This window comes from Megalopta genalis, chromosome 6 (genome assembly GCF_051020955.1).
Source record: "Megalopta genalis isolate 19385.01 chromosome 6, iyMegGena1_principal, whole genome shotgun sequence".
Lineage (NCBI taxonomy): Eukaryota > Metazoa > Arthropoda > Insecta > Hymenoptera > Halictidae > Megalopta > Megalopta genalis.
In genome coordinates, this window is record NC_135018.1 from 11365356 (window position 1) to 11391195 (window position 25840).

Here is a 25840-nt window from a genome sequence, read left to right on the forward strand (position 1 = left end):
GAGAAGTTCTATTATACCGAAATAATTTAGTACTTTCTGGAATTGTGAATTGAATTTATACATTTTGCGGATATATTAAACCACATGTTTTTTTTTCTTGACAACCACATTTTCAGAAAAAATCTACGTTATTTCAAATGACATGTTGAACTGGCGTGTATGAAAAAACAAATGGTATATATATTTTAAAAACATTTTGATGAAACGTCGTACAGTAATATGTATATATATTACAGTATATATGTATTTTATAATAACTAATACGTGGATACTAAATATCTAAAATTCAATTTGCGTTTCTACGCGACGCATTAATCAAGCAAACCTAGCGAAGCTGCATTCAAAGTAATCAGCAGCGAGGGTTTTATAAAAAAGCTCTGACAATTTAAACGACGCAATATACATGAAATGAGATCAGTATTCATTAATTTCGTAGCATTGGTAATTATCTCTTGCAATATGTGTTTAGAAATTATATTCCTTATGTATCCCGTTTAATCATCGACGATGCAAAACAAAGAAAAAAATATTTAATGTCCGTTCAGTCCATAAGGAAAACGAATTTTTCAGTAATCTGCTAAGAGAAGCTCATAAAACAAGTAGAAATACAGGAAAACTGTGGCTCTGACTTTATTGCATTGCATTAGCATAAAAAGCTACGTGAGCAAAATTCTCCAAGGAGAAATATGTTATTCTTGCGATCGATGAAATGCATTCTCATTTAAAATTCAATTGAAGAGTACTAAAAAGAGTGAAAAGATGTTTTACAAATTCGTTGAGCGAAAAAGTCTCACTGTTTTTACGCAAGATCCAATGTACGCAGGAAACTTTTTCCTAGCATAGCACGTGTCACTGTTATCCTGTGCTCCAGACACTCATTTAAAAGCGACGCGATAATTGCCATTTCATTTTTCATTTTTGCATGTTGTTCAGATTTCACTGAATTAATTGGAAACCCGACAGAGACGATTAATGGACAGAACGGAGGATACACACAAATCAGTAGTTTCATAAAAGCTAATGCTTCTCGTCCTTCAATCAGTGGTTTTCCAGTTTCGTTAACACTATTAACCAATAGTAAAGCATAATTCAACAAGTTTTTGAAACTGATAAAACTATATATGTATATGCATAAGTTAAACATTATTATAACAAAAATTGTTATAATACCATAAACTTTTACTTAATATTATTACAGTCCAAATATTTTACATCAGTATTACAAAAGAATTCAACTTAATTTAGCAAATGATTTCGAAAATAATTGCAGACGTTCGTGTTTTCTAAAGCTATTCAGTGCCAACGAAATGTCTTTAATCTTTCCCTACTTTTGCAGTACATTACATTCGAATTTAAGGAAAATTCTCAACGATGGAAAGTCATTTATTTGGAATGACCCTGTGGAATGACCCTTTACAGTATCTTTTATTAAATGAAAGTCGCGAGCTGTCTATGAACTCAGATATCAATTACTTAATCCCTGAAAGTAGTTTCCATTTCTGTTTCTAAGCGCACTTATTTTCTGGCCATTTCCGTGGATCCACAATGGAACCAAATGTTGCTGTTCGTTTGCCGGCGGGAAAAAGTTTTTCCACAAGCTTTTAATACACGCCGCTGTCGCAGTTACAAAGAGCACCGAAACGCATGACCTTTTCAAATAAAGAATGGCAAATGTGCGATGTCGGCTGCCTTTCAAAGTTCCTGAGGTGTTCCGTTGCTTGTTAAATTCTACCGTAACGGGATTAAAAGTTCACAATCTTTCAACCGACGGAATGCATGTAAAAAAGAAATTATTGTTTGTCTAAAAAAACGATATCCTCAAGTGTGTTTCTGTGAATATGTGGCGAAACTCTAGTGAAAAGAAGTTTATAGTACTGCGAAGTGAATTAATAACAATGTACGGCAGTCGTTTCACAGATAGCACACTTATAATATTTAATATTATAAATATAATGTCTGTCGAACGCTTTAATATAAAAAAGAAATAATATTTTTAAACAAAAAGAAAAATTGTATAAATCAATTAAATGAAAATGGTTCATCTTTTGAGGCAGTTTTATAAATTATGTGACATATTTTTTTGATTGTTTGTGACATAAACATAATATTTGATAGTGCAAATTGTTTATAAATATCGACATTTTATCGTTTCTCACAAATAGCAATTTCAAAAAAATCAATATTGCAGTGCAAATTTTAAATTACTTGTGTGTAACTTTGAATTTAGGTTTTTAATTTTATATTTTATAGTTATTGTAATGAAGTAATGTTTTTCAAAGATACGGCAGATCTATATAATAACATTTTTTTAAAAATATATGAGCTAAAAATGTGCTGTTTATTTGCTAACGATTACAGAAACTACACGTTTTAGCAGAGTTTTCGATCAGATAGCGACAGCTTGAAGATTGTTTTCCTGAAACATATCCCATTACAACATAACGTTCGTTTATTTCACTAATACACCGTCCTCGTGTTCTCGGCTATTTGGACTCGAGAAAGAAAACGGCCGAAACTACAGGGTGTTCGGTATTAATTTTGCAGTTGACAAAAAGTAAAAATCAATTTCTCGTCCTACTTTTAATTCACAATTAGATTAATATTATGTACTGATCGCATTTTTTATATTCTTTTAAATATTCTGTTATACTTTGTTTACGTTGTTGCGAACGTAATAAGAGCCTCCGTTGCAAGTAGTATCAGTCATTTATAGTCAGACGCATCGTATTCGATATACGCGTCTCATCAATCTGCGGATCCGATTATTTCAAGAATTATAAGATGTGGAAAAAGAAAGACTATTTTAAACGTTCTCTCTTACTTTTCCAATGCCACCTCGATTTCTGTCCTATCGGTTATGGAACACCCTATATAGTTCAGTGTAGTATGTACAGGCTTCGACATTGATGGATAGTTTCCTAGAGCTCTCCGTTGCTGTCCGTCCTATTAAATGCTACCTACTCCACTGACCATTCGAAATCTCTCTACCCCTTCAGTTTTCTGCCCTCAGCCACTCCCATCATCCCCCGGCTTAGCATATTTAGTGCTCACCCTAGACCCATTGTGCCTCACGGCTAATTTGGCATTCTGGCGCTGCAGCGTGCACTTGCAACCGACAGAACGGCCAATAATAAAAGCATGTTTACAAGAGCGAGAGAGACCGAGTTTGCCAGATTTCTTTAAGATGCAGGATTCCGCTAAGTATGAGTGCAACCGACGACGACGTACTCGCTGAAAGTTCCGGAAGAAACACGGACGCAGCATTTACATGCAAATGGAAAATTTTGGGACTTCTTTAAACGATACACTGCGTTTTCAGGGATGATGATCTTGATGAAACAGACATTCCTCAGTATGAAAATAAATCGTTCCGTGAATTCGTGTAACGAATTATTGCATCGAGCAACTGTTCATGGCAAACGCACCGTTTACATCTGTTTTGGCATATTCTTTTTTAGGAAGAGTATAAATGAGTAAATATAATTACAGAGTATAATGGACAATGGATGAATTTCTTCTTCTTCGTTTAGATTACTTTAGAAGATTACTTTATTGTTTAGATATTATCCTGCAAACCTTTTATACCATGTGTAGATTTGATAAATATCAAGAGACTTTTTTCTGTTGTGTTTTGTTTTATCCTGTTTTGTATGTTTCATCGGAACGCACGAATCTCAATGCTACCGCTAAAGTTAATATTCAGGATCACGAACTGATACCGGTATACAATATACCGGTATTTTTCAGTTGCACGTTCATAACCTTTATAGAAACCAAAATACCGAAACACCGATATATCACGCCATACCGATATATGCAAATATCGACATTCAGAGATATAATAGAGTACATGCATATTAAGAATAATTTTGATTCTGACAAAATACAAGAGATTTCATTTAATTATTAAATGGTAATTGAATTCTTTAGAAGCTCTATAGGTATCCGATAGGAAAAAGCATCAATGCAGATTACAACCTCATTTTATCAACTGAATTGCGAGCCGTGCCTCTTCATTTGCACGGTAAAGGCATTCGTAGAATGTTTGTATTTCAAATAACAGCTCGCTGCATGTTTAATTATTTCTGTTACAGTTACTGAGATACTTATAAATTGATGAAGTTATATCAATCGGTATAACAGATTTTATATCTTTAGAAAATTCGACGCTTATAAAGAGTGATCTCTTATTTGTAAAATGATATATTTAATTAGTCAGATTCGTAGAATTCTTTAAGTCTGTGAATTAAAGGAATATTGAGAAATGAACTGAAAGAAACCTGCTGCGAGCAGAAGAAAGAAAAATCTTTGAAAGCACAGCGAATAAATCAAAAGAATCGGATGCCGGAACAAATGTGTGCTTTCAGGCGATCTGCCTGGAAATATAAACCCTATCGGCCGCGTAAACGGCATTAAGAAATTCCTGATACTGACACATTCCTTTCGGTTCTCGATGGAGCGGGAGAAAAATTTGACGGGACGGTGCTTATTCCCGACTCGCTTGGCGGACAGCCAACCAGGATGTCATTAGCATAATCGACCAAAACTTCGTAATCCCTCTTTTAACAGTTTAACTGATAAAATGGATGACTGATAATATTTGCAATGCATTTTCCTACTTTCAGAGCAATATTCAGTTCCGTATTTAGGGTAAGTGTGTCAATTATTGCGCCCATTAAAGCACTTCTTAAAATATTTCAATTATGTATTAATGTCTGATGTTTGTATAAGTACGAATTTTTCTATAATTAAAATATATAATCAACACGAAATATTTAACAAAATATACGTAACAGTTTTTGAGCGAGTTACTGTGCCTTTAAAAAAGATGAAAAGTTAATTACTGTGTATCACTGTGCTTTTTCTAGTTACCATGTGTCAATTTCTGTACACTGATCTAATTACTGTGTGTCAATTTCTCTACACTGATCTAATTACTGTGTGTCAATTTCTCTACACTGATCTAATTACTGTTACTGTGATCTTTTCTAGGTAAATAATTCTATAACAATTACTCAAAAAAAGGAAGAAAATTGCGCGTAGAGTACACACGTTTCATGGACCATGAAAGTAAGGTTATATGTAACAGTTTTCCATGAGAGTACCCAGTAATCTACGCAGGCATCGAAAAACACATGAAATTTGTTTTAATTACTGAATTACTTTAAATAAAAATATTAGGTCGAGTCATAAATAACTTCCGTTTTTATCAGACATTTATTTTGTCTTTTTATCTATTTTTTTTAAATTTTATTTATTTTGATTTATCTATTTAGTGAAAGCAAAAACTCGTTTATCCCGGTGACTCATAGTGGGTAGATACGAATATTTATTTATGACTCGACCTAATATATGTATTTAAGAAATCAATTATATTATTGTTTTTCTATAATTTAGACGACTTTTATGAATACAATAGTTCATTCCGTTGTTTTGGAGAGAATCATTTTTGAATTTTCTTTCATCTTTATTCGCAACGTGTTTCTTAAGTGTTTCGACAAGATCGAGGCAAAAACACATCAAATCTTACATCAGAAATTTAAAAACTTAGTTTCCACATTTTATAGGTCTTAGAAAGTTAAAGTTTTAATTCCATTACGAAAATTACAGATCAATTTTTATATAAAAAATTCGATATCTTTAATTTAATAATGTTGTTTTTAAATATAAATAAAGTTACTGTGAGGAGATTAAAACACTTACCCTACTTCTTCGTTGTATTCATGCACTGTGTTAATTGTTTCCAACACATTTTGTTTCAAGTATTTATACACACGACTCAGAAAATCAATTTCCGCACAAATAATTTAAGTGTTATTCTTAACACGTTGAATGCCACGCCGGCTTTACAGAAATTGTCCGTGGCGCCACGATGAATTTTCTTTTATGTGATACATATAATGTTGAAATATTATCTGCAATAGATAAGTTACAATGTATAACCATGTTTGACATGTTAATTGCGACAGGGGTCACCGTTTGAATATATATATATTTCTAACAATTTGGGCGCGCCGGTCACCGGTGACCCCCATGGCATTCAACGTGTTAATGTTGAAAAATTCATAAAAATGGTGATGTTATTTATACTTCTAATTGTTTATGTACTTAAACATAAATTTTAATATTTTGTTTGCCAGTCAAGCTCCTGTGAAGGCCACAATATAGGTCGTTTGATTTATTTTAATTTCGGCTACCGTCATAATAATATAAATATCATTAAAATCTGTGGTTTTGAGAAAAAATCGTTTACTACAATATATGTGTACTATCACAATATTTTCCTTCAATATTGTTTCCTGTTATCAATAACTGTAGAGATATTTGATGTGCTAAAATTAGATCGAACCCCCTGGATATCATTGTAGAATTTGTAAAGTTTCAGTAGATTTTAAAAAACGCCGAGCGGAAGACTCATCCGCCATATGAATATCAATGCATAAGTGTGCATGTTTCGGCATCAAAGCGACTGGAATTTCATTTTGTAAAGGCGAATGTGAAAATAACTGAAATTCCGTGAGTGGCTTTAATTTGCATAACCTTCCGGTGCTGTGGTCACGAGGGTTAGACGCGGAGACAATATACATACAGTTATCGAAGGATTCTAAAAACCGCAGGAAACGACTCAAAAGGTAATCAGGAATTGCTAATACTGGTTACAGGAACATATATTTTAATACTTCGATAAAATGTTTCGATACTTTTATAGAAAATTCACATTCGTCAATAGGTCCTTTTTCTTCAATTTTCAATTCATCGCGAATTTGGCAAACAAATATTACTTTACGGAAAAGGAATAAACCTTTTTGTTCGTCCGAATTTAGTCTCAACGATTTCTCGCTGTAGGCACTTTCTAAATGTCTACAGAACTACTTCCACCGATGCAGTGAAACAGATTTCCAGTGGTTCAAACAATGCAACTTTTTTGTAATGAGGCTTTCGTGTTTGGACCGTGAGATTTTAGAACGAGCACAGAGATAAGGCACAATAAAAAAATTACCATTGCTTAATGGCCGAAAGGGTAGGCAGTACGGTAATGGAAGTCTTGTGTACGTGTGAAACGAATTAAAATCAAGTTGATGTTATAAACGAAGTAACATGAAAAATATGTAGAAGTTAACGAAGATGTTGATAGGTACAATTATTCCATGTATTATAAACGAGCAAAATTCTTAAGATTTTGAAATCACCGTAGGGCAATGTCAAATTCCATTAATGTGTAATTAAACGTGATTTTCTTGGTTAAGAAGACGCATTCAATGCGAATTTCAATATTTAGTAAAAGAAATTATTTGCCTGTTATTATATTGATTTTTTACAACAGTGTCAATTTCACACTCGATGGACACACGGATGAGGATTAATATTTTCACAAGCTATTATTGCATCTATATCTTTCTATTATAAATGCACAAAGTTCGCAGCTTAGCAATTATTACGAACATTCAGCGAGTTATGATTACGGATGATATCTGCTTGTCTTGTACATATCTACCTTACACCCCTTTTTTATTCAACTAAAGAATTCGCAACTTGAAATTAGTATCAATTCATCTGATAAATTAACGCATTAGAGGTTGCGATGAGCGTCAACGTTGATTTAAGGCCGGTCTTTTATCAAAGCCGGCTGGCCATCCGGCCGGCTCGACTCCTGAAAGCGTGAACGGCAGTGCAGCGAGAGGGAATTACGCGAGAATTAGAAACGCCCGCACCCTCGGAAAGTGACGGCTGAGCCGGGCATTGACTGTTCCTTCGCTCGGGGAGCAAATATTTAGCCACGGACTGGCCCCGTTGACGGCGGACGGTAAATGACGAAATAAGGACGAGAAGCCATTAGGCCACTATCTTGGCCGAGGCGCGAAGCGGGTCAATCACCCCTCGGCCTCCCGGCAGCCACCCCGCGGTGCCAGCTTCGGAAAACCCAAAGAGGTGAACGAGACGAGGGCACCTGGCTCGCGGCGCGGCGCACCGCTGTGAAATATGCTCCGTTTTGCACACATCTCGCGACCTCTCCTACGCCCTTTCCCTGTTTTCGCAGACACAGGGCGGCGACGTGTATTCTCCGCAGGCGACTGGGGACAGAGAAAGCTTTGGCGGAACGCGCGACTGTTCGGTGAAACGTGACGATTAAAATCCCGTATGAAACGCCGGGATCCCCAGTCGGCTTGGATGGCACTTCCCTTCTGCCACGGGAATTTTTTCGGGTTGAAGGGGATTGAATGGTGAACCCGTGATTATCAACTCCTCTGATGGAAGTACGCTCCGGCGACGGGAAAATAAGATTACTCTGCTTGGCGCTGGAAACTTCAGTCCTCGTCGTCCTCGGAATTATTCGGCCATGAGCACGCTATTTACTACATTTCGGTTGAGCGTTTAATCATTGCGACCTACATACGTTTTTGTATTGCGGGAATGCGAAAGATGTGAGCGATGTCGAAAAAATAATTTCCGAGAAAAATGAATTATGTATACTTCTTTATCTTCTTAAATTTGAACAAGTAGGGTGATCTATCGCTATGCAACTTTATATTTATCGAATAAGACATATTAAATTTTTGTATTCAAAAATAAACAAACTAAAAGAATAAATAAACCAAAGGCCCAGCAATTGATCACCCCGTAACCGGCTCCACTTCCCTGTATTGATATGAACTTGAACTGACTTTGGTCTTCAAAAATTCATCTGTTGATCTTAATCTGTATGTGGTTTCAACTGACTGGGTTATTCCGGTTCCATTGAACGTGGTCGATGGCAGATGCTCTCTTTGTAAATAATGCTCGGGAAAACTTGTTTGGGCCATCATAATTCGAATTGAAATTTTAGTGGCCACTTCAACATCCTGTAGTAGAATATTGATTATTCAATTTAACAGACAGACAATCTTGATTTGATGGATAGGTCCAGCACTCTATTTTCAATACCTATGTTTACAGAATAGTCTACTTCTGGTTAAAATAACATTTTAAGGAATTTCACGGGTCTACCTCCCAATTTATGGAAAATATGGAGGCCAAATCAAAAGGGGGGGGGGTAGATTTAAATATAAATAAAATAATTGTTTGAGAGTGGTTTTTGAAGATAAGCACATGTGTGACACCTACAAGAAATGCGAACTATATCACTATACTATCATCGGCCATAATTTCGAAAATGTTGAGTTAGTGAAAAATTGCTAATAAAAAGTATAAATCGACGTAAATTTTACTTTAATATACAGAACGAAGCAAGAAATTCGTAATACAACCGTACACAAATATGTTAGAATATAGTATACAATTTTTCACATGAATTTTGGAGAATCGTAAAATTTTCGAGCGCGCAGGTAGGTAGACACGAAGGCTAATGTTGGAAAAACAATTTTTATGGTATCGTTAAACTTTTGGAGTGGTGTCACGCTACACCAATCACAAGTGACAGCAAAGAGTCGGCGGGATGTCGGCGGGATCGTTAATGCGGGATACGATTTTGAGTGGTCTACTCCAGTCGAGGGTTCGGAGCACGAGCGTATCTCGAGGTAATTAATGGTCGAGATAGAACCAGCAGAAGCATAGAAATCCGTCGTAAGTTCCATGGGCCAATCAAGAGTGTAGCTTGAACAGTTAAAGCAAAGTTACTCGCATCGGTAAACCGACCAGGACTGCACCGAATTCGGGCTTCCATTATGTGTAGATGCATCGGTCATCAAATTATGTTACATTCAGGAAGCACTTAAAAATTCGAATAAAAGATATACAAGTATTTTAGGATGAAATAGAAATTAATTATGAAGTCATGGATCTAAAAAGGAGCTAATTGTAATTTGTAATTTGTATTTGTAAGTATTTGTAATTTGTAATCATTGTTTAATTACACTCATTTCCATTTAGTTTTGCAACTAAAATTCACACCAAGATCGTTCGACTTGTCTCTTAACCTTGACTATCATGTAATGATAATACAATTTTACAACGCCATTTATGGAAACATTGATGAATTCAAAATCTTAAAAATTGTAAACTCTAGAAAAATTTGTTTAAGCTTAATAATGTAGAGCAAAACAAGTGCAGTGACGAGACACAATTCACGTTTTGTTCACTTTTCACATATTCACAATTTAATATTAAATGTGATAATATATATTTAATACATCTTTCCTAGAAAACTTTTTTAGAATAATATTTATAATTATATATCCATACATTTATATACCGCATTATTACTTAATTTTGAAAATGTAATTAATGTTGAAAATAGAACCGAATCGATATCAGAACCGCAAGCCATAACATAACGCAATATCGGTAAAATTAATTACATCTGATTTCGATTTTGTTCATTAACACAAAACGTAACATGTATACAATATTAGAAGTTCCAGTTCGATTCATATAGTTCATAGTATAAGTTCCAGTACGATTAATATAATTCGTATTATATTAAACACTTCTGTTAATATCAGATTGCACCACGGAAAGTTTTCAACTTCATATTTGACTTTGAGTGACTTCCAACGATTACACTGTCCGACACGATTTTTAAGTTCCTAAGCTCAATGTTCAAAAAGCTCGAAAGCTCAGAAAGCTCGAAAGCTCAGAAAGCTCGAAAGCTCAAACCTCAAGATTCATGAGCTCAATGTTCAAAAAGCTCGAAAGCTCAAGATTCATAAGCTCAATTCTCAAAAAGCTCGAAAGCTCAAGATTCATGGGCTTAATGTTCAAAAAGCTCGGAAGCTCAAGCTCAAAAGCTCGAAGCTTAAGATTCATAAGCCCAATATTCAAAAGCTCGAAAGCTCAAGATTCATAAGCCCAATGTTCAAAAAGCTCGAAAGCTCAGAAAAAGCTGCGTATTCGTTGTAACAGCTGAATACGAAATAAGACGATCCTCGTTGAAAACACTGTCCGACAAAATCAAACTTTTTTTCTGGGTTCCTATAGCCACTATGAAATTCTTGTAGAGCTTCACTCCCTGAACAAGAATCCGAAAACCGAATTGCTCCATCACCCTCAGTTTTTTAAATGAACGAACTTTTATAAAAACCTAAAATTTTCGACAAAAATGAGGTATTGCATGAAAAGTACAAACGTGTTAAAAGATAGAGGAGAGTTTCCCGAATATAGTGGCATGCAATTTATGAATTGTTTTTGGTCCTAAATAGCAATAAATTAATGTCAAAGTTTAAGAAAGTGTCGACGTGAGCAGTTTCTGCGCAATATTTTTGTATTTTTACGAAAAGTAGATCGGATCCTGTAGACATTTCTGAAGAAGAAACGGCCCGGTAAAAGTGTCGGAACGATATACATTTCGAGTAGATCGAGAAAATGTTCAACGGCAACATGTACACGACGTTTTACCGCCATGAGCTTCGCTGCTCGCTTCTCTCTGTCCGACAGGGCCAAAGTAACGCGTAATCAACACCGATGGAGGGATCCAATGGGGCACCCACTTAGCGTGTGGGGCGTGCCATTTTTTTTAGTACTTCAATGTGCTGTCTTCTTTTACATATTTTTTATTTATATGAAACCTTTATTTCATATAGTATTGATAATTTCGAATCTTTTTCTACGATTTTATTTCTGCGAAAACATATCTATTGTATAGTATACTATATTACGATAACGTTGTCGCGAAGTTTATGCTAAACAAGTTGCTCTAATCTAAACCACGACGAATCGTTTTAAAGCGGAAATAGAAATTGAAGGGCGAAGGGGATTGGCCATGGCACGTGCCATTTTCGAAACTGGTTTCTCTTCACTCCGAAATGTTGGTCACGTATCGCGTTGCTCATCAGCATATTGTTAACTGGCATGGATATCGGGCACAAGGCAAGGATCATAAGTGTAATGAATGGATCCCTTCTTATAATTATAAAAAACTAAAATTTGCAAATTTAGTTGATTATTATTCTAATTGACAGTTATGATCAATTGATGTTTAAATACTAATTTTGACTATCTGTAACTTTACATTGTTTAAATTGAAAACTCGTTGATCATAGTTGATAAAAAGATCGTTAGATTTCGTTATTTTTTTGAACTGTTATTAGTGACTACTGCAGATCTTTATACAAAATAAAAGGTCATAAATTACAGGAATTAGAAACCAAATAGAATTTTTTCTCTTTTTAGTCATTTTAATAGATTGAAAACAATACATTAACATTCTTAAATTCTTCTCATATTCCCAGTACAAATCTCACTCATTCAACTTTGCCATAAATGCATAAAATACGTAGTCTATAATGATTACTAAAAATACTGGATGTTCATATAAAGTTAAACCGCTTAAATTAACAACCTTGGAGGATTACACATTCGTACGTTCTGTATACCTTGGTGAAAGTAATATGGAACATAAACATCTATCTTGCAGTCGGGACGTGCAAGCAAGCTCGATAAATTAAATTTCTCGTTACTACTCGAGCACAAAATTGTAATTATAATCATTTCAAGCTTGAATATAATTGACCAATATCCGATAGTTTATCGTCCCGGTACACCGTTCTTCATTGTTTCTGATAGTTTTATTTATGTCAGCTGAAAAGCCGCGCATACATATATCAAATATATCGAGATAACACGAAGCTGCACACGAAGTTCTTTATTCACTTCGCGCGCATCCGATATTTCATGTAGCTGCGCCACGAGAAAAAAATGTTTATTGGAAAACATGAAAAATTGATACCCCGACTTGGTAACTCTAGCAAGCTGCTAAAATACATCATCGTGAATGACGTCAAACTCAATCTCCATCCTGTCCATAAACAGGTTAAAATAACTCATTTTCCAAATATGTCACAAACCTTCTACGGTCATTGTGTTACATTTGTACAGGATGTTTCGATCGTCTTGATCACCCGAAAGAATTCCATTATCTTTTTGAGGCAATGAAAAAGTTTAATTTTATACTTTTTGTGAAAGATTCTTTTGTTGTCTTGGTTAAAAGTATACTTTTACTGTTTCTTTGATATGATTTTACAGGTTTCTTATTGACAAAGCACAAATTTTGTGTACGAACGAACTTAAACGAAGCAATTATTACATTCGAAATAAAAAAAACTATTCCCTTAGGAATGCCCTCCACATATTCAAAATTAAGTGTTTCAAAACATTGCGACTGATATACTGTATATCGCGTATAAATAAAGAGAAATTGGAAAAAGGGACTGAAACATGAGATTTACTAAAAATCGTTCGCGCACGCGGTTTTCTTTACTGACAGCGTAGCGTCAGAAAACCCAAACTAACAACCGTTTCGTTTTTATGAAATGAAATGTTAGGATTTGCCATACCGCCATACTCGGAAGAAGATAATGAATACCACAAGAGTGTTGGATCCGACTCGCGCGCGTTTTCGAAAGCGGGAAACGAGAAGCGCGAGTAACTACGGGTAGAGACTCATATGTTGGGATTACGAAGTTGCTCCCTTTTCATAGCTATCGAGCAGCTTGATCTCACCCGGGTAGCTGTCTACGATCCTCGTGGCTGTTTGCAAAGTGTACTCTGGAATGGGCATCAGACGCGGGAGACACATACTCCGCACACGTCAAGCACAAACTTCGGATCTCTCTGTTCACGTGTGTGCAGAAACCCGTGCACAGGGTTATTGCCACGTTTTCTACGATTATGTTATCCATACCTTTTGGTTGACTGATGACACACGACCGAATCAGGAAGAAGGTCTCGAAAAGAAAGGAAAACTCTCTGTAACAGGTCGGTGTTACGTTCCACCACACTATTCTAGTTCTAATTAGATTTATTCTTTTTATTATTACTATCGTTATTATTACTATTATTGTTATAATCATAACCTATCGTTGTTAAACCGGCGCCATTCCATAATTATCACTTATTATTGTTATTATTATTGTTACTTCGACATTCAACATATACGTGCTTCGATATTATACGTGCATACATATATTTAGAACTATCTTGACCACCTGCTATGTATAAAAACCATATTTCCCATGGAACTATCATATCTGCGTTTAACACCTTGTATATGTCAATTTAAAATAGCTAACAGTCCGATGTCAGATCCTTAGCCAAATTTCCCATTTTCCGAAATTTCCTTATTGCATAGATTCGAAAGAAAATCTGTTTCCTTCCGAACGCGTGCGTAAATAGTTCTTTTCTACCACAAATCCAAGAGAATCCCACCAAACAACATAGAACCATCAATATTGTCCGAATCAAACGCACTGCTATTCTCTATCTCGGGCTTGGAGAACATATTTTAAAATAAAACAACATTAAACAGATATTAAATCTTGGAAAATACTCCAATCGGAACAAGAATCTTCACATTTTGTGAAACTCTCCCGTTATGTTGTGGCAACAGAACATCGGAAAAATCGAATTCTAGTTTTGCGTTTTCTGCAAGTGCAAGGGTCAGTGAAACAGTTTTACTCGTTTGCTGTGACAGCTCGTATATTGATGCGATACTACAGCTACTCCATTGACTATAGACATAGATGAAAAGCTCGAATATTTTGAAAACTAGGAAATAATACTAATACAGCGAACTATTACCTAAATTCTGATTTTCGTACATTTTACAAAAATTATAATTAAAGAAGAGTTTCCTTTGTCGATTCAAAGATCAATCATTGCAAAATAAAAATAAACATGCTATTAGACCTTGTTGAAACTTTGCACTATGATCTCTTTCACAGCTACGTTCGTCGTATTTAATAAAACGAAACAATTTCTGTTTCTTGTATGTCTTTATTTACTTTCATTCCTAGATTGTGCTAACAGAAAAATCGAGTTCTGTGTCAATTTAGATAAAAAGAATAACACGTTTAGCAGTTACTATCATTAATCCTCATCACAAGTCTGACTCGTTGTTATAGTGCAAGAAGTTTGTACGTTTTCTTGTATTTTAAACATCTGTACATACTATAAATGCATAAAGATGCATTTAAAGTATTATATACATAGATATAATATATCTTCAATATTCTTAAGGTTGTAGATGAAAGGATTATGAATCTACATTTTGCTACGAATTAAATCTAATATCAATTCTATTGAATTTTGAATCAAGTCGTCCGAAATTAATATACGACGAAATCTAAATAGATAGAGATCGATATTATCAAATTTTAATAGTGAGCTCAACCGAGAGTTATTAACGAGCATACAATTTTAACGGGAGACTATAATTATCGTTAGTACCGGATAGCTGCCGTTCGTATGGAAAGGATTAAGCTTCATTTGCACGTGGGCGCAGCTTGCGTGACATCAAAACTGTGAACGCTGATATTGCAACGATTGTAACACTTCCAATATTCGACGGAATCGATTTCACGGGATTCTCCTGACGATCAAACAACGCTACCATTCTGTTTCAATTTGATTCACTTATTTAAGCTTTTCTAAAAGATATAACACAAGAAACGAAATATTTAAACGTCATAGCTCACATTACACGGTACATTTGACGCTATTTTCAAAATTATTTAAAGGATGTTCGTAGACAATTTTTGTGTCATTTCTTCCTCCATTTGTTCAGATAGAATGTTTAAATAACCTTTTATAAAAGATTTTCTTCGTTGCTGAAAGACCTCTATCGCAATGCTTCTAAAACGGAAAGGTTCTGTCAGAATTATGCTCACTAACAGTTCTTCTAAACGTTCTCGCTACTACGGCCTTAACTGTGAAGAAAATTATTATCATCGAGTAAGAAAATTCAAGTGCATTCTTACAAAATTGGTTACTAGATATACCAGGCTTGAAATTCAAATATCTAATAATGTTCTTCCTAAAAGTTTTCAAAAGTCGTCTTATAATCAAGCCTATAAGTTGTAAATTATATATATATAATTAAATTCCTTTAAATTGATCTTTCGCATGAAGAACATTCGATAACACTTATCTTCTACCATGCGGATACAGCCTTTTTAAACAACTATGCGAAAGGCAAGCAAGAAAGCAGAAGGCAACGACGGAATGTTTCGTTTCAGTTTTCTTTATAAGCAAGCATCGATTTCGAACAATAGGATGCGGAATTGAACGTGTCAAAAAATCAACGATGCGGAAAGTAACCTTGTACTTTGTTGATTATTTAGGCAGGGCAAGCTGGCCGCCTATTCTATCTGCAAAGAATGACATCGCGAAGAAAGGCACGCCTAGAAAACCGTGTCGATGCGTGGTTTTCATAAGGGACCGTATTTACGGTGCATCAAATGGTAACACTTCGCCGACCATATTGTGCGAGGAACTTTATTAAAGTCGTACTTGCATATTACTCTGTGTTACGTTCATACCAGGTAGAACTTCGCGCGGAATTTCTGAATACGTCTAATTCAACGAATTCCCGCGTAGGATTGAGGAGACTTTTATTTCACGGAGCAGTCTGTCTGCGAGCTGCTCCAAACAACGTTACGTGTCGTCAAATGCTTAATATTTTCGACTGTGAGCTTCTATTGAAAATTGCCATACCATCATTGGAAACAACTTTTGCTGAAGTAGTAAGTTATCAAAAATGTAAGTACGAGTAATGGGTGTAGTGCTGCAAGTGTCAAAAAGTGTTCAAGTTCTGCAGTGATACTAATACATGGCCAGAATTCGTTCACAAAATGATCTTGATGTTATTTAAATTGGGTGGGCTTATAATTTATTGCAATGGCATTATCCATTTACACGTAATTCCGAGATAACTAATACGGAGTCTTTGCTTTACTTTATTTTTGAAATTATTTTTAATACAAACACTATTCGGGATAGAAATGCTGTTCGAAAAGATTTTCCATAAGTGATTCGATGATTGCGATAAAATTTCATAATTTATCATAATTAGAACATCGATTAGCGGAAACCAGATTAATGAGATGGTCGATATCAGAATGTCGGTAAACGAAAAATCAATTATCGGAACTTTGATTAACGGGTCATTCACATCAACGGATAATAAAATAAACTCAATAAGTCAGTCGTTATATCATTAAACCTTAGGAAGATGCACGCAATAAGTTTTCAAATGCTCCAGTATACGAAACTTGAGAATTTTATATTTGTTAACAAGAATTCATGTTCATAACCGCACGCGTTTGCGAGTTTTCCTTCATCCGCAGCTCTAACATAAAAGTATCCTGGGAAAGATATAAAACCAAAAAGGAAGTCTGAAATATACCGTTTTGCTTCGGATGATCGAGATTCTACTCCCTCGATATAGAAATAGTTGTAACAATTTGAACATCAGTACAGATATAATAATTAGATTGTGACCGTATATTCAAGAACTCTTAAAATAAGTTTAAGTACAAACGTGTATCTTCAAGTGTTTTTAAACTGTAATATGTTTACAGAATAATTTACAGAAATGGTATTACGGAATAGGAATCTTTGATTTTTATATCAATTATTATTTATATATTATTCCTTAGAAGAATTATTATCTTTAAAGTATTATTATTTCTATTTTAATACATTACTTTGATTTTTCTAAAAGTAATACGGTTGCTGACTCGATAGTTCTAGTCTTTTAAATACCTATGGCTATGATATCCCGTAACATGAACTGCAGAGATTTAAAAATCATATAAATTTCAGGTTCTGGATACTACGTTATCTCTACTTTCAATTCAAGTCTTTGAAATTTAAAACGATCACGCACAACTGAAATTATCTAACACAGAAAAAATAGGGTGGTTTAACCTAACTTAGTAATACTTTATTATTGAATTATTTCCGGCGGAACAGCGGAAGTCGTCTACAAGGTATGCCGATAACATTGTTATCTTGACGGAACTTCAGCTTCACTATAAAAGAGACATATGTATACTTACATATACTTACTTACTGGCGTCCATATATAATACTTAGGTACACATGAAAAACGGAATAACTTTTTTAAAAACTGGACTAGATAACTTGAATTTTTTTAAATGGTAGAGTGACCAGTCTACTAAACAATGACTATAATACCTTTTTTAAATTTTGATATTACTTGGAATGACAAAAGAAATAAAAGCTTATGTTTTTCAACTTTTTTATCGGAGCCTATAACAAGGAAATGAATTAACGTACGTGTTAACAACATTCATTATTTAAAATACAAAAAGATTGAATTAATCTTATTTTATAGAATTTGTTTTTCTAGTAGCTGTGAACCGAGAACAATATTTCAATATTTTTCTTATTATTACCAAGCAACGATGTAAGCAATACAAAGATGTTTACGATCAAGTGGTCAAGAACATGACATGATAAAAATACTAATACGTGTGATCAATCTATTTGGATTCATGAAGCATAAATCGTTTAGTGATCGAAATGGTTTATGTTTGTGGCATCTTCGCAGGAACGATCCATTATATCAAGGCGGTAAACTCTAATGGCAGTCAAGTCGAGTTTACCAAAACTCGAAGAACTTTGGGATCATCTGAAGCCGTGATAATGGTTAGAATACCATCTTTGTTGAAGAATGGGGCAACCTTCATCATTGGCATTCTAATTCTTTCGTTTCGCCTGAGTTCGTTTCCAATAATTTCCAATGTTCCGATAAAAATCCAAGAGAATGGCTTATACATTGAATTATACTAACAAAAAATATGTATCTATTTATTAATCGTTAATTCTACCTATTAAAATTGTTCTAGATAAAATCATGTAATAAAACGAATTTGTCTGAGTGATAATTCTTATTACAATTGTTTGCAGTGAATAGCTTGTTCAAGGATGATCAACATGTAATACCTACACTGCGCACCTTATCGCCTAATATGTATATGGTCATCGCGGATGTGCCACTCGTAAAATTGTAACGAATAGCAATCGAAATATGCGCTCGGATACCCGGCGGAGTACCGAAGACAGGAATCCGAGATAAACATGAAGACGTTCCGAAACTGGTCTGATCCAGGAATCATGATGTTCGCGAGCTCGTCGGTCGCGGTCGGATGCAAGGACAAATCTTTGGCATTCGAGGCTCGAGAGCTCTGTATGCAGCAGGTAGTTCTCGTTATACTCGGCCGTGAGTCATGCTATGCGAACGGTGGCATCGCATTCGCATGCAGGATGCCTCCTCGCAATTTCAAGGGGGGCCCCGGAGAGTGGGAGACTGAATTGCCGACATTGTAAACACGCCTATTAACCCGCGCGCGCGAGTCAAGAACCGCGCGAGCGAAACGTATGCGAGCAACGCGTACAATCCGCCCCACAACTACTTCTGCACGGCCACTAGGAAGTGCACGGAGAACATGTGTAACGGCCACTTTCATCAGCGACTTTTCCACACACGGAAACAGAAATCTCTTGTATGTTAATTAAGGACAGAATCGAGCTCGCTGGCCGCTCGTAAATCCAAAGTTATTCAAACACCCGCGTCTCGCTTCGGGAAACCCGATGATTACGCGCAGCAGGTGTTACGGGTATTTCATTGTCACACGATGATATTTTTCGTAGCTCGTAAATATCTGCGTATCTTTAAATAAAAGAAAATTTAACAATAAATGTGAAATCTTTCTTGGAATACTGAGAAACCCCCCCAAAATATCCAACAGCATAGACGACTTCTGTCAAGATGTGTATATATAGTGAAATTGTTAACAGGAAACAGCATGTGATCGTAAATAGAACTCTGTTCGGTTATGCAAGGATTACATACGAATTTCTCTTAGTGGTGAATTGTATATCCTACTGTAGAACACAATAATATTTTGCGAAGAAGGTAGGAGCCGCTCGAATTAATCGATCTACCCAATTCCTAAAGATTGTCTTTCTAAAAATGTTGATAAGCACGTACATTTCATTCGAAGTAATTAAATAAATTGCGGATTTTATGCATTTAGGAGAAAATTGAGTAGATAGAACAAAGGAGCAGATCGAGAAAAGTGAAAAAATGAATATCTAGTTCTTATGTCTTTAAATTAAACAGACCATTTTCAGTTTGCATAAAGATTCACAGCCTAATAATCGATAATTGTATGATTTAATCCAGACAGCAAAGCAACGGATTATACATATACCAGAGCACGTTGCTAATCACCTAGCAGCAGGTGTTGCGAGTCCTGGTCGAGACGCATTTCATTGTCCGCGATGATATTTTTCGTAGCTCGGGGCGTGCGAGGAACGCGAGCCAGATTTCTCTTCAAAATATTTGTCGTTTCTCAAAACGTCATCGTGGCCACTAAAGGCACAACCTGCACACCTGCCTGGGGCTCTTTTTGAAACGGTATCTTTTTCACGCGATTCACTTTTGCACGGTTTTCTTTAACATGTTTTATTTACTTTTACACGATGTACGTTTCAACATCGCTTTCACGCGTTTTATTTGCATACGCGGACAGAGGATGTTTCCTGCGATAAAAGTGTTTTCACAGTGTAATAAAATGTAGTCATTGGTGTGCGATGAAAAGTGACGATGAATGAAACATCGAGTTTTGAAAAAAGATTTGTTTATTTTCCTAAACACATTGCCTTTTGAATTTGTATATTTCCCGGAACAGATGCATTTTGAATTTATTTACTCTCCTGAATATATTGCCCTTTAAACTTTTCTATTTTCCTGAAAACATTGCCTTACTTTCATGATTTGTTTCGATAAAATATTCGTAAAGGTGAATATTAGGTAAATAAACTAAACTTAACTTATTCAGTAACTAATTTAACTCGTTATAAATGAAAATATAATAATACAATTACAAGTTCACATAAAACGACTACAACTACAAGTTCAAAGTACAAAATACAAGTAATAAATTTTCCAAGATAAAATTATTCTGCCTTTCGAGGACATTTTCTGGAAGTAAATCAAATTAATACAATCATGAATGCAATATAAACTTGAGATAGCCATGAAACCCGTGATATAATTTCCAATTTAAAATGCAATCATTTTTGCTTGAAGCATTACAAGTAATCAAGGAAAGCAAAGAACACCTTAAACAAATTCTCTATATTGTTTGCATAACATAATTGGTATTATTATAGCTTCACGAAACATAGAAGAAGATCACGTTATCTTTCTATCGATCTGTACTAGTGGAAACTAGTACAGAACCAAATTGGTACAACAACATCCGATAAAATTCAAGTCGAATTTCGTGTGATATATATTTATTATAAATTGTATTGAAAATTAAATAATTTCACTTCTTTCGTATCTTCAGAGTGGCAGAATATATCCGGTATGGTCTAGTGGCTAGGATACCTGGCTCTCACCCAGGAGGCTCGGGTTCGATTCCCGGTACCGGAATATAATTTTTGTTTTATATTATTATCTTATTAACTTAACTACTAACACTCCGTTCATGGGCAACGTAATACTTTTTGTGAAAAATTAAATATATTTTATGCAAAATAAAATTATATGAAAGAGAAATCAGGATTCAATTACACTGCCAATAATAGCATTTCAAATCTACGTCTTTGTCTCTCATATAGTACACAGCTGTCCATGACTAATTAAAATCTGACTTTTCCATACTTCTATTGCTACATCAATTTTTTCACAAAATCGATATCACCATATTTTTTACTTTTCATTTTCGTTTCCTATTGTTTCAAAAGTGCACTACTAAATTTTTCTCACATTTATTTAAAAGAATTTTACTAACGACTAATTTTTAAGAACTTCAATTTTCAGGACAAATTATTTAACATTTTGACTAATTTCTATCACTGCTTTTTCATTGATTACCGAAACAAATAAAATACAAATAATATTATTTTTCGCTACTGTGCATATTATTTTGTATTTTGTATTGATCATAATCTTAAATCGAAAGTTTTTCGTATTTTTATCTCGCACAGCCAGCAAAAATGACAGAGAAAGTCATCTTCCCCTATTCATCAAATTCAATCATTTTTTTACCTCCTGACGACGAATGTGAACATATTGGCGACTGGGGCGACATCAGAACTATTTGAATAGTTCTAAGCATGTAATTTGATGATGAATATAACATCATATCAGGATGTATTGCTAATTTTTCGCATTATTGAAGCCTTTGACACTTTTACACACAACTATCCCCGAGGAAAATATTTCTAGAACTTTAAAAAATCCTCGTTCACAAAGAATTTAGTTGCTACAATCCCATTTATCATATATTTTCAATCCGTTGACGATGTTCAAAGCTGCTTCGACGAATTTATTAATTCAACATCTGTCTGCACCTAATATGGTAGATTCAGAATGCTTGTCGCACAAACTTTGACCACAAATCGAGGAAGCCATATTAGAAAGTAGTCGATTCTCCTGACAGAATGAATCGGGAGGCAACGAGTGCGGATTCAACGGTACCTTGACGGTCACGTTTCTCCACGCCCTGTGATTATTGAATATTTAACGGCGACCAGCCAGCGCTTAACTTCCGGATTCGACAGTGCGAACCGTAATCGGCTGTGATCGTGCGATTTAACACCGCTCTGAATAGCCTTTGTCTTGAGATTTAGTGTTATCGATCCACACCAGGGTTACAGCCTTTATAATATACCAATCTGACTGCCATTTTGCACCGTTTAGTGTCGCCGAGCTCTCCTCGTTTATTGCCGAGCTATCACCTCATGCGTAACAGATATTTATCTATTCTGGTGATAACCTCTGTTTAAATGTAGCACGCGAAAACGCCGAGAATACTATAATAAAAACGGCAAAGGCGCATGCTAAACTATTTCACTGATTCACCGTTCGCGTACTCTTGCAATCGTCGAAATTAATAGCATAGAAGTTGGATGACGTACGAACAGGTTTTTATTGTTTTCATTGATTTATTACTATAATGTCTGTACCTATATACATTACGGTTTACCGATACAAAACTTCTCATGGTGTAAACAATAATGCTGTATATATAGGAAGTTACAAATTCTTTTGCATAGCAAAAATTGGTATGATTCTACATGTAGTGTAGTGTCGTATTTTGATCTCTACCACACATTAATATAAGCCACGTTCTTCCTTTTGTCATACGTTTTTTTAGAGATATTTTTTTATCATTATTGTTAAGTTTTTTGTTAAATGTGTACATATGTTTTGGCGCAATAAATGTATGTTAATGTACGAGCATATATATATGTATATGTATATATTTCAGATATCTTCTTTAAGAAGAAAATAGATCAGGTATAGTAACATTATCATGGTTTCGGTAATCAAATTTTCTTTTATCGTAAAACGTTGTAATTAACGATAATGAAATTAATTTTGGAATCTTTGTCGGTATTGCGAAATTATTGCGTAAGTATAAATTATTGCGTAAGTATAAAGTACTGTTACGTATAAAAAAATGGAATATTATTTCTTCAATATCAATCCTCAATCAATTAGAAGTTGTTTATGATTTAACATATAAAAAAAGTTGAATTGAATTTGCACTATATATACTGTATGCGAAGAAGCTCTTCCATAATCCGGTATGGTCTAGTGGCTAGGATACCTGGCTTTCACCCAGGAGGCTCGGGTTCGATTCCCGGTACCGGAAATTATTTTTTTCACTCGATTTTTTTCTTCGTTTATATCATTATTGTTTATGGATTACCTTCAGTTATTAAAAAAATTGTTTTGCAATTGTTTGCAAATTCAGAAAATTATGTTAACAGTATTTTCCCCTGCACACATGATAACTTACATGGTTTATAACTTGCAGTGAAGTTTTATTATTTTTTTTGTAATACGAATTATTTTTAGTTATTAAAATGTTTTCATTTATAACCAAATACCGAATATTTCTATTTATAATATGGAGTGACAAGTAACATCGCACATCACATATTTTTACCTTCGAGGTATGTATTGTCGCTTAAAATTTTGATCTCTAATTTTTCATATTAGAATTTGTTTATATCATTTTTTTCAGTTAAATACGTAAATGCATAAACATAATGTAAAAACATAATCTTTGTGGATTGTGACATTCGGTGTTCTCCCATAATAAATATTTGAGCCCAGATCTCTTGCAGCTTACTTGGTCGATATCGGCAACAATCATTGTAAGTCGATTAAAAACTTTAAAATCCGATTTGTTTCACTGAGGTTTGTTACGAGAAAATTGCTCTACAATCTATGGAATAAGTAAAGCTTTTGCATTCATTGTTCTCGCACTATTGATCTCACAATATTTAAAAATGAAGTGAATTTTTGCAACTGCAAATGAAATGTCGTCTTTTAAATGCTCTATGAATAGAAATGAAAATATTCTCACTTGAGAGGAAGAGATCCTGGAGGGCCTGGGCAGCCTGGCACAGGAGAGCCCATGTTTCGGCTGCTGCTAGACCTGTTCCCCGAAGAGCAAGGACATCCCCTGCCACAACAGCGAGACCAGGTCCTGCGCTTAGGTCGGTTTGCATCCTGCAAAGAAATTGCGAACATTAAACATACAACGATTACAACAAAATCTTCAATGTTACAATACAGATTATACAGCACATATTAATTGTTTTTCCTTATTTTTCTTACGACTTAAACTTATTTACTATTATACATATTATACACTTTATTCGTTAGTACTCATTGTACAATATTAACCACGTTCGATTTTTGTCGCTCAAGGCCTGCCTTGACTGTTTGACATTTACTGCTGTTTGTTTATGTTAGAGCAACGGCAACAAATACAGGAACAAATGTAGCAAATGTAATTATTATGTAAAAAAAGGTACGGTAAGACAATAGTAATAATAATAGTAATAATAATAGTAATAATAATGATGATGATAATAACAACAAAATTTTAGTTCGAAATGTTTGTATGCATAAGGATATGGGTCCACCCGTCTGGACTCGAACGTGAGGCTGCGCATAAAAGCTCAACCCACCGCGCCGGCACTGCGAGAGTTTAATAATTTAAGGACATTTTTTGCACTCTTACTTCCCAACACAACTTAAACTAATTTATGAAGTTTAAAAAAGATATTACGTTTAATAAACATTATATAATTTTTTTGTACGGTTCTTACTGTATGGTATCGAATATTTTAAGGATATTTTGCATTACATAAATTACTTGTTTATTTATGTAGTTATTACCAAATGAATTATTTACCTAATAATTTCAAGGCGGTGGAAGTAAACATCTTTGATTAAATCCAAGTATTTACATGTTGGATTAATACTAAATTCTTTGTAAATCACAGAACAGCTTAATTATGCGCTAAATCGTAAGATCTCGAAGTTCCTAAAAACGCAGATAAGAAGACTAATACTGATTAAAAGAGTTTACAATTGATACCTCTATTTTGTCCCCGTTTTTCTCTCGTAACTATAACGACGCCGCATTAATTAATGCCCCGTCCTTCCTATGGAAGTCTCGCTAATTACTCCGTTCCTTCTCAGCGTTACAAAATGTTCATAACCACTCCAACTTCCATAAATTTTGCAAATTATACACTTAAGCTGTTTAAAAATACTCTTCTCATTCTATCTTTCATCATTATTAGCTATTACCTTATTAAGCAACATTCAGCGACATTTGTGCTATAGCAACGTCACTTTCTTTGCTACTTGAATAAGATAACTAAATAAAAAAAAAATTCCCTATAAATGTGCATTCTAAATTGTAATACCAAGAAATGATTACAAACTAACACACGAGTTTTAATTCTCTAAAGGCAGTCTTTCTAAAAATGTTGATAGACACGCGTACACTTCAGTAAAAGACTCTATGGATTTTATGCATTTATGACTAAATTCAGTAGATGCGATCTAAAGCAGAAGAACAATATGAAGAAAATCGATGTACTCTATTCAACTAGATAAAATGATTAAAGGAAGAACAAAATGTATATCTAGCTCCTATGCCCGCAGTCTAGTAATCTGCAATTATATAACTTAATCTAGATAACAGAATAATAGGACACTTCACTAATGACCTGCAAAATGTTAATGCAGTTCTCTGTCTCTGTCAAAATCACTAAT

At 34.6% G+C, this 25840-nt stretch overlaps 1 protein-coding gene and 2 non-coding genes across 3 annotated transcripts in view; 2 read left to right on the plus strand and 1 right to left on the minus strand.

The window, feature by feature from the left end:
• LOC117227282 (uncharacterized) overlaps positions 1-25840 on the minus strand; it is an 84939-nt gene that overhangs the window by 11345 nt on the left and 47754 nt on the right. The window contains exon 3 of the mRNA XM_076522564.1: positions 24132-24277. Within this exon, the coding sequence (XP_076378679.1) occupies positions 24132-24276 (145 nt within the window). The 5' untranslated portion in view covers position 24277. The remainder of the gene's footprint in view (positions 1-24131; positions 24278-25840) is intronic.
• Positions 21110-21181, plus strand: TRNAE-CUC (transfer RNA glutamic acid (anticodon CUC)). Its single transcript has one exon. It is a non-coding gene; the product is annotated as a tRNA-Glu (tRNA).
• On the plus strand, positions 23340-23411 carry TRNAE-UUC (transfer RNA glutamic acid (anticodon UUC)). Its single transcript has one exon. It is a non-coding gene; the product is annotated as a tRNA-Glu (tRNA).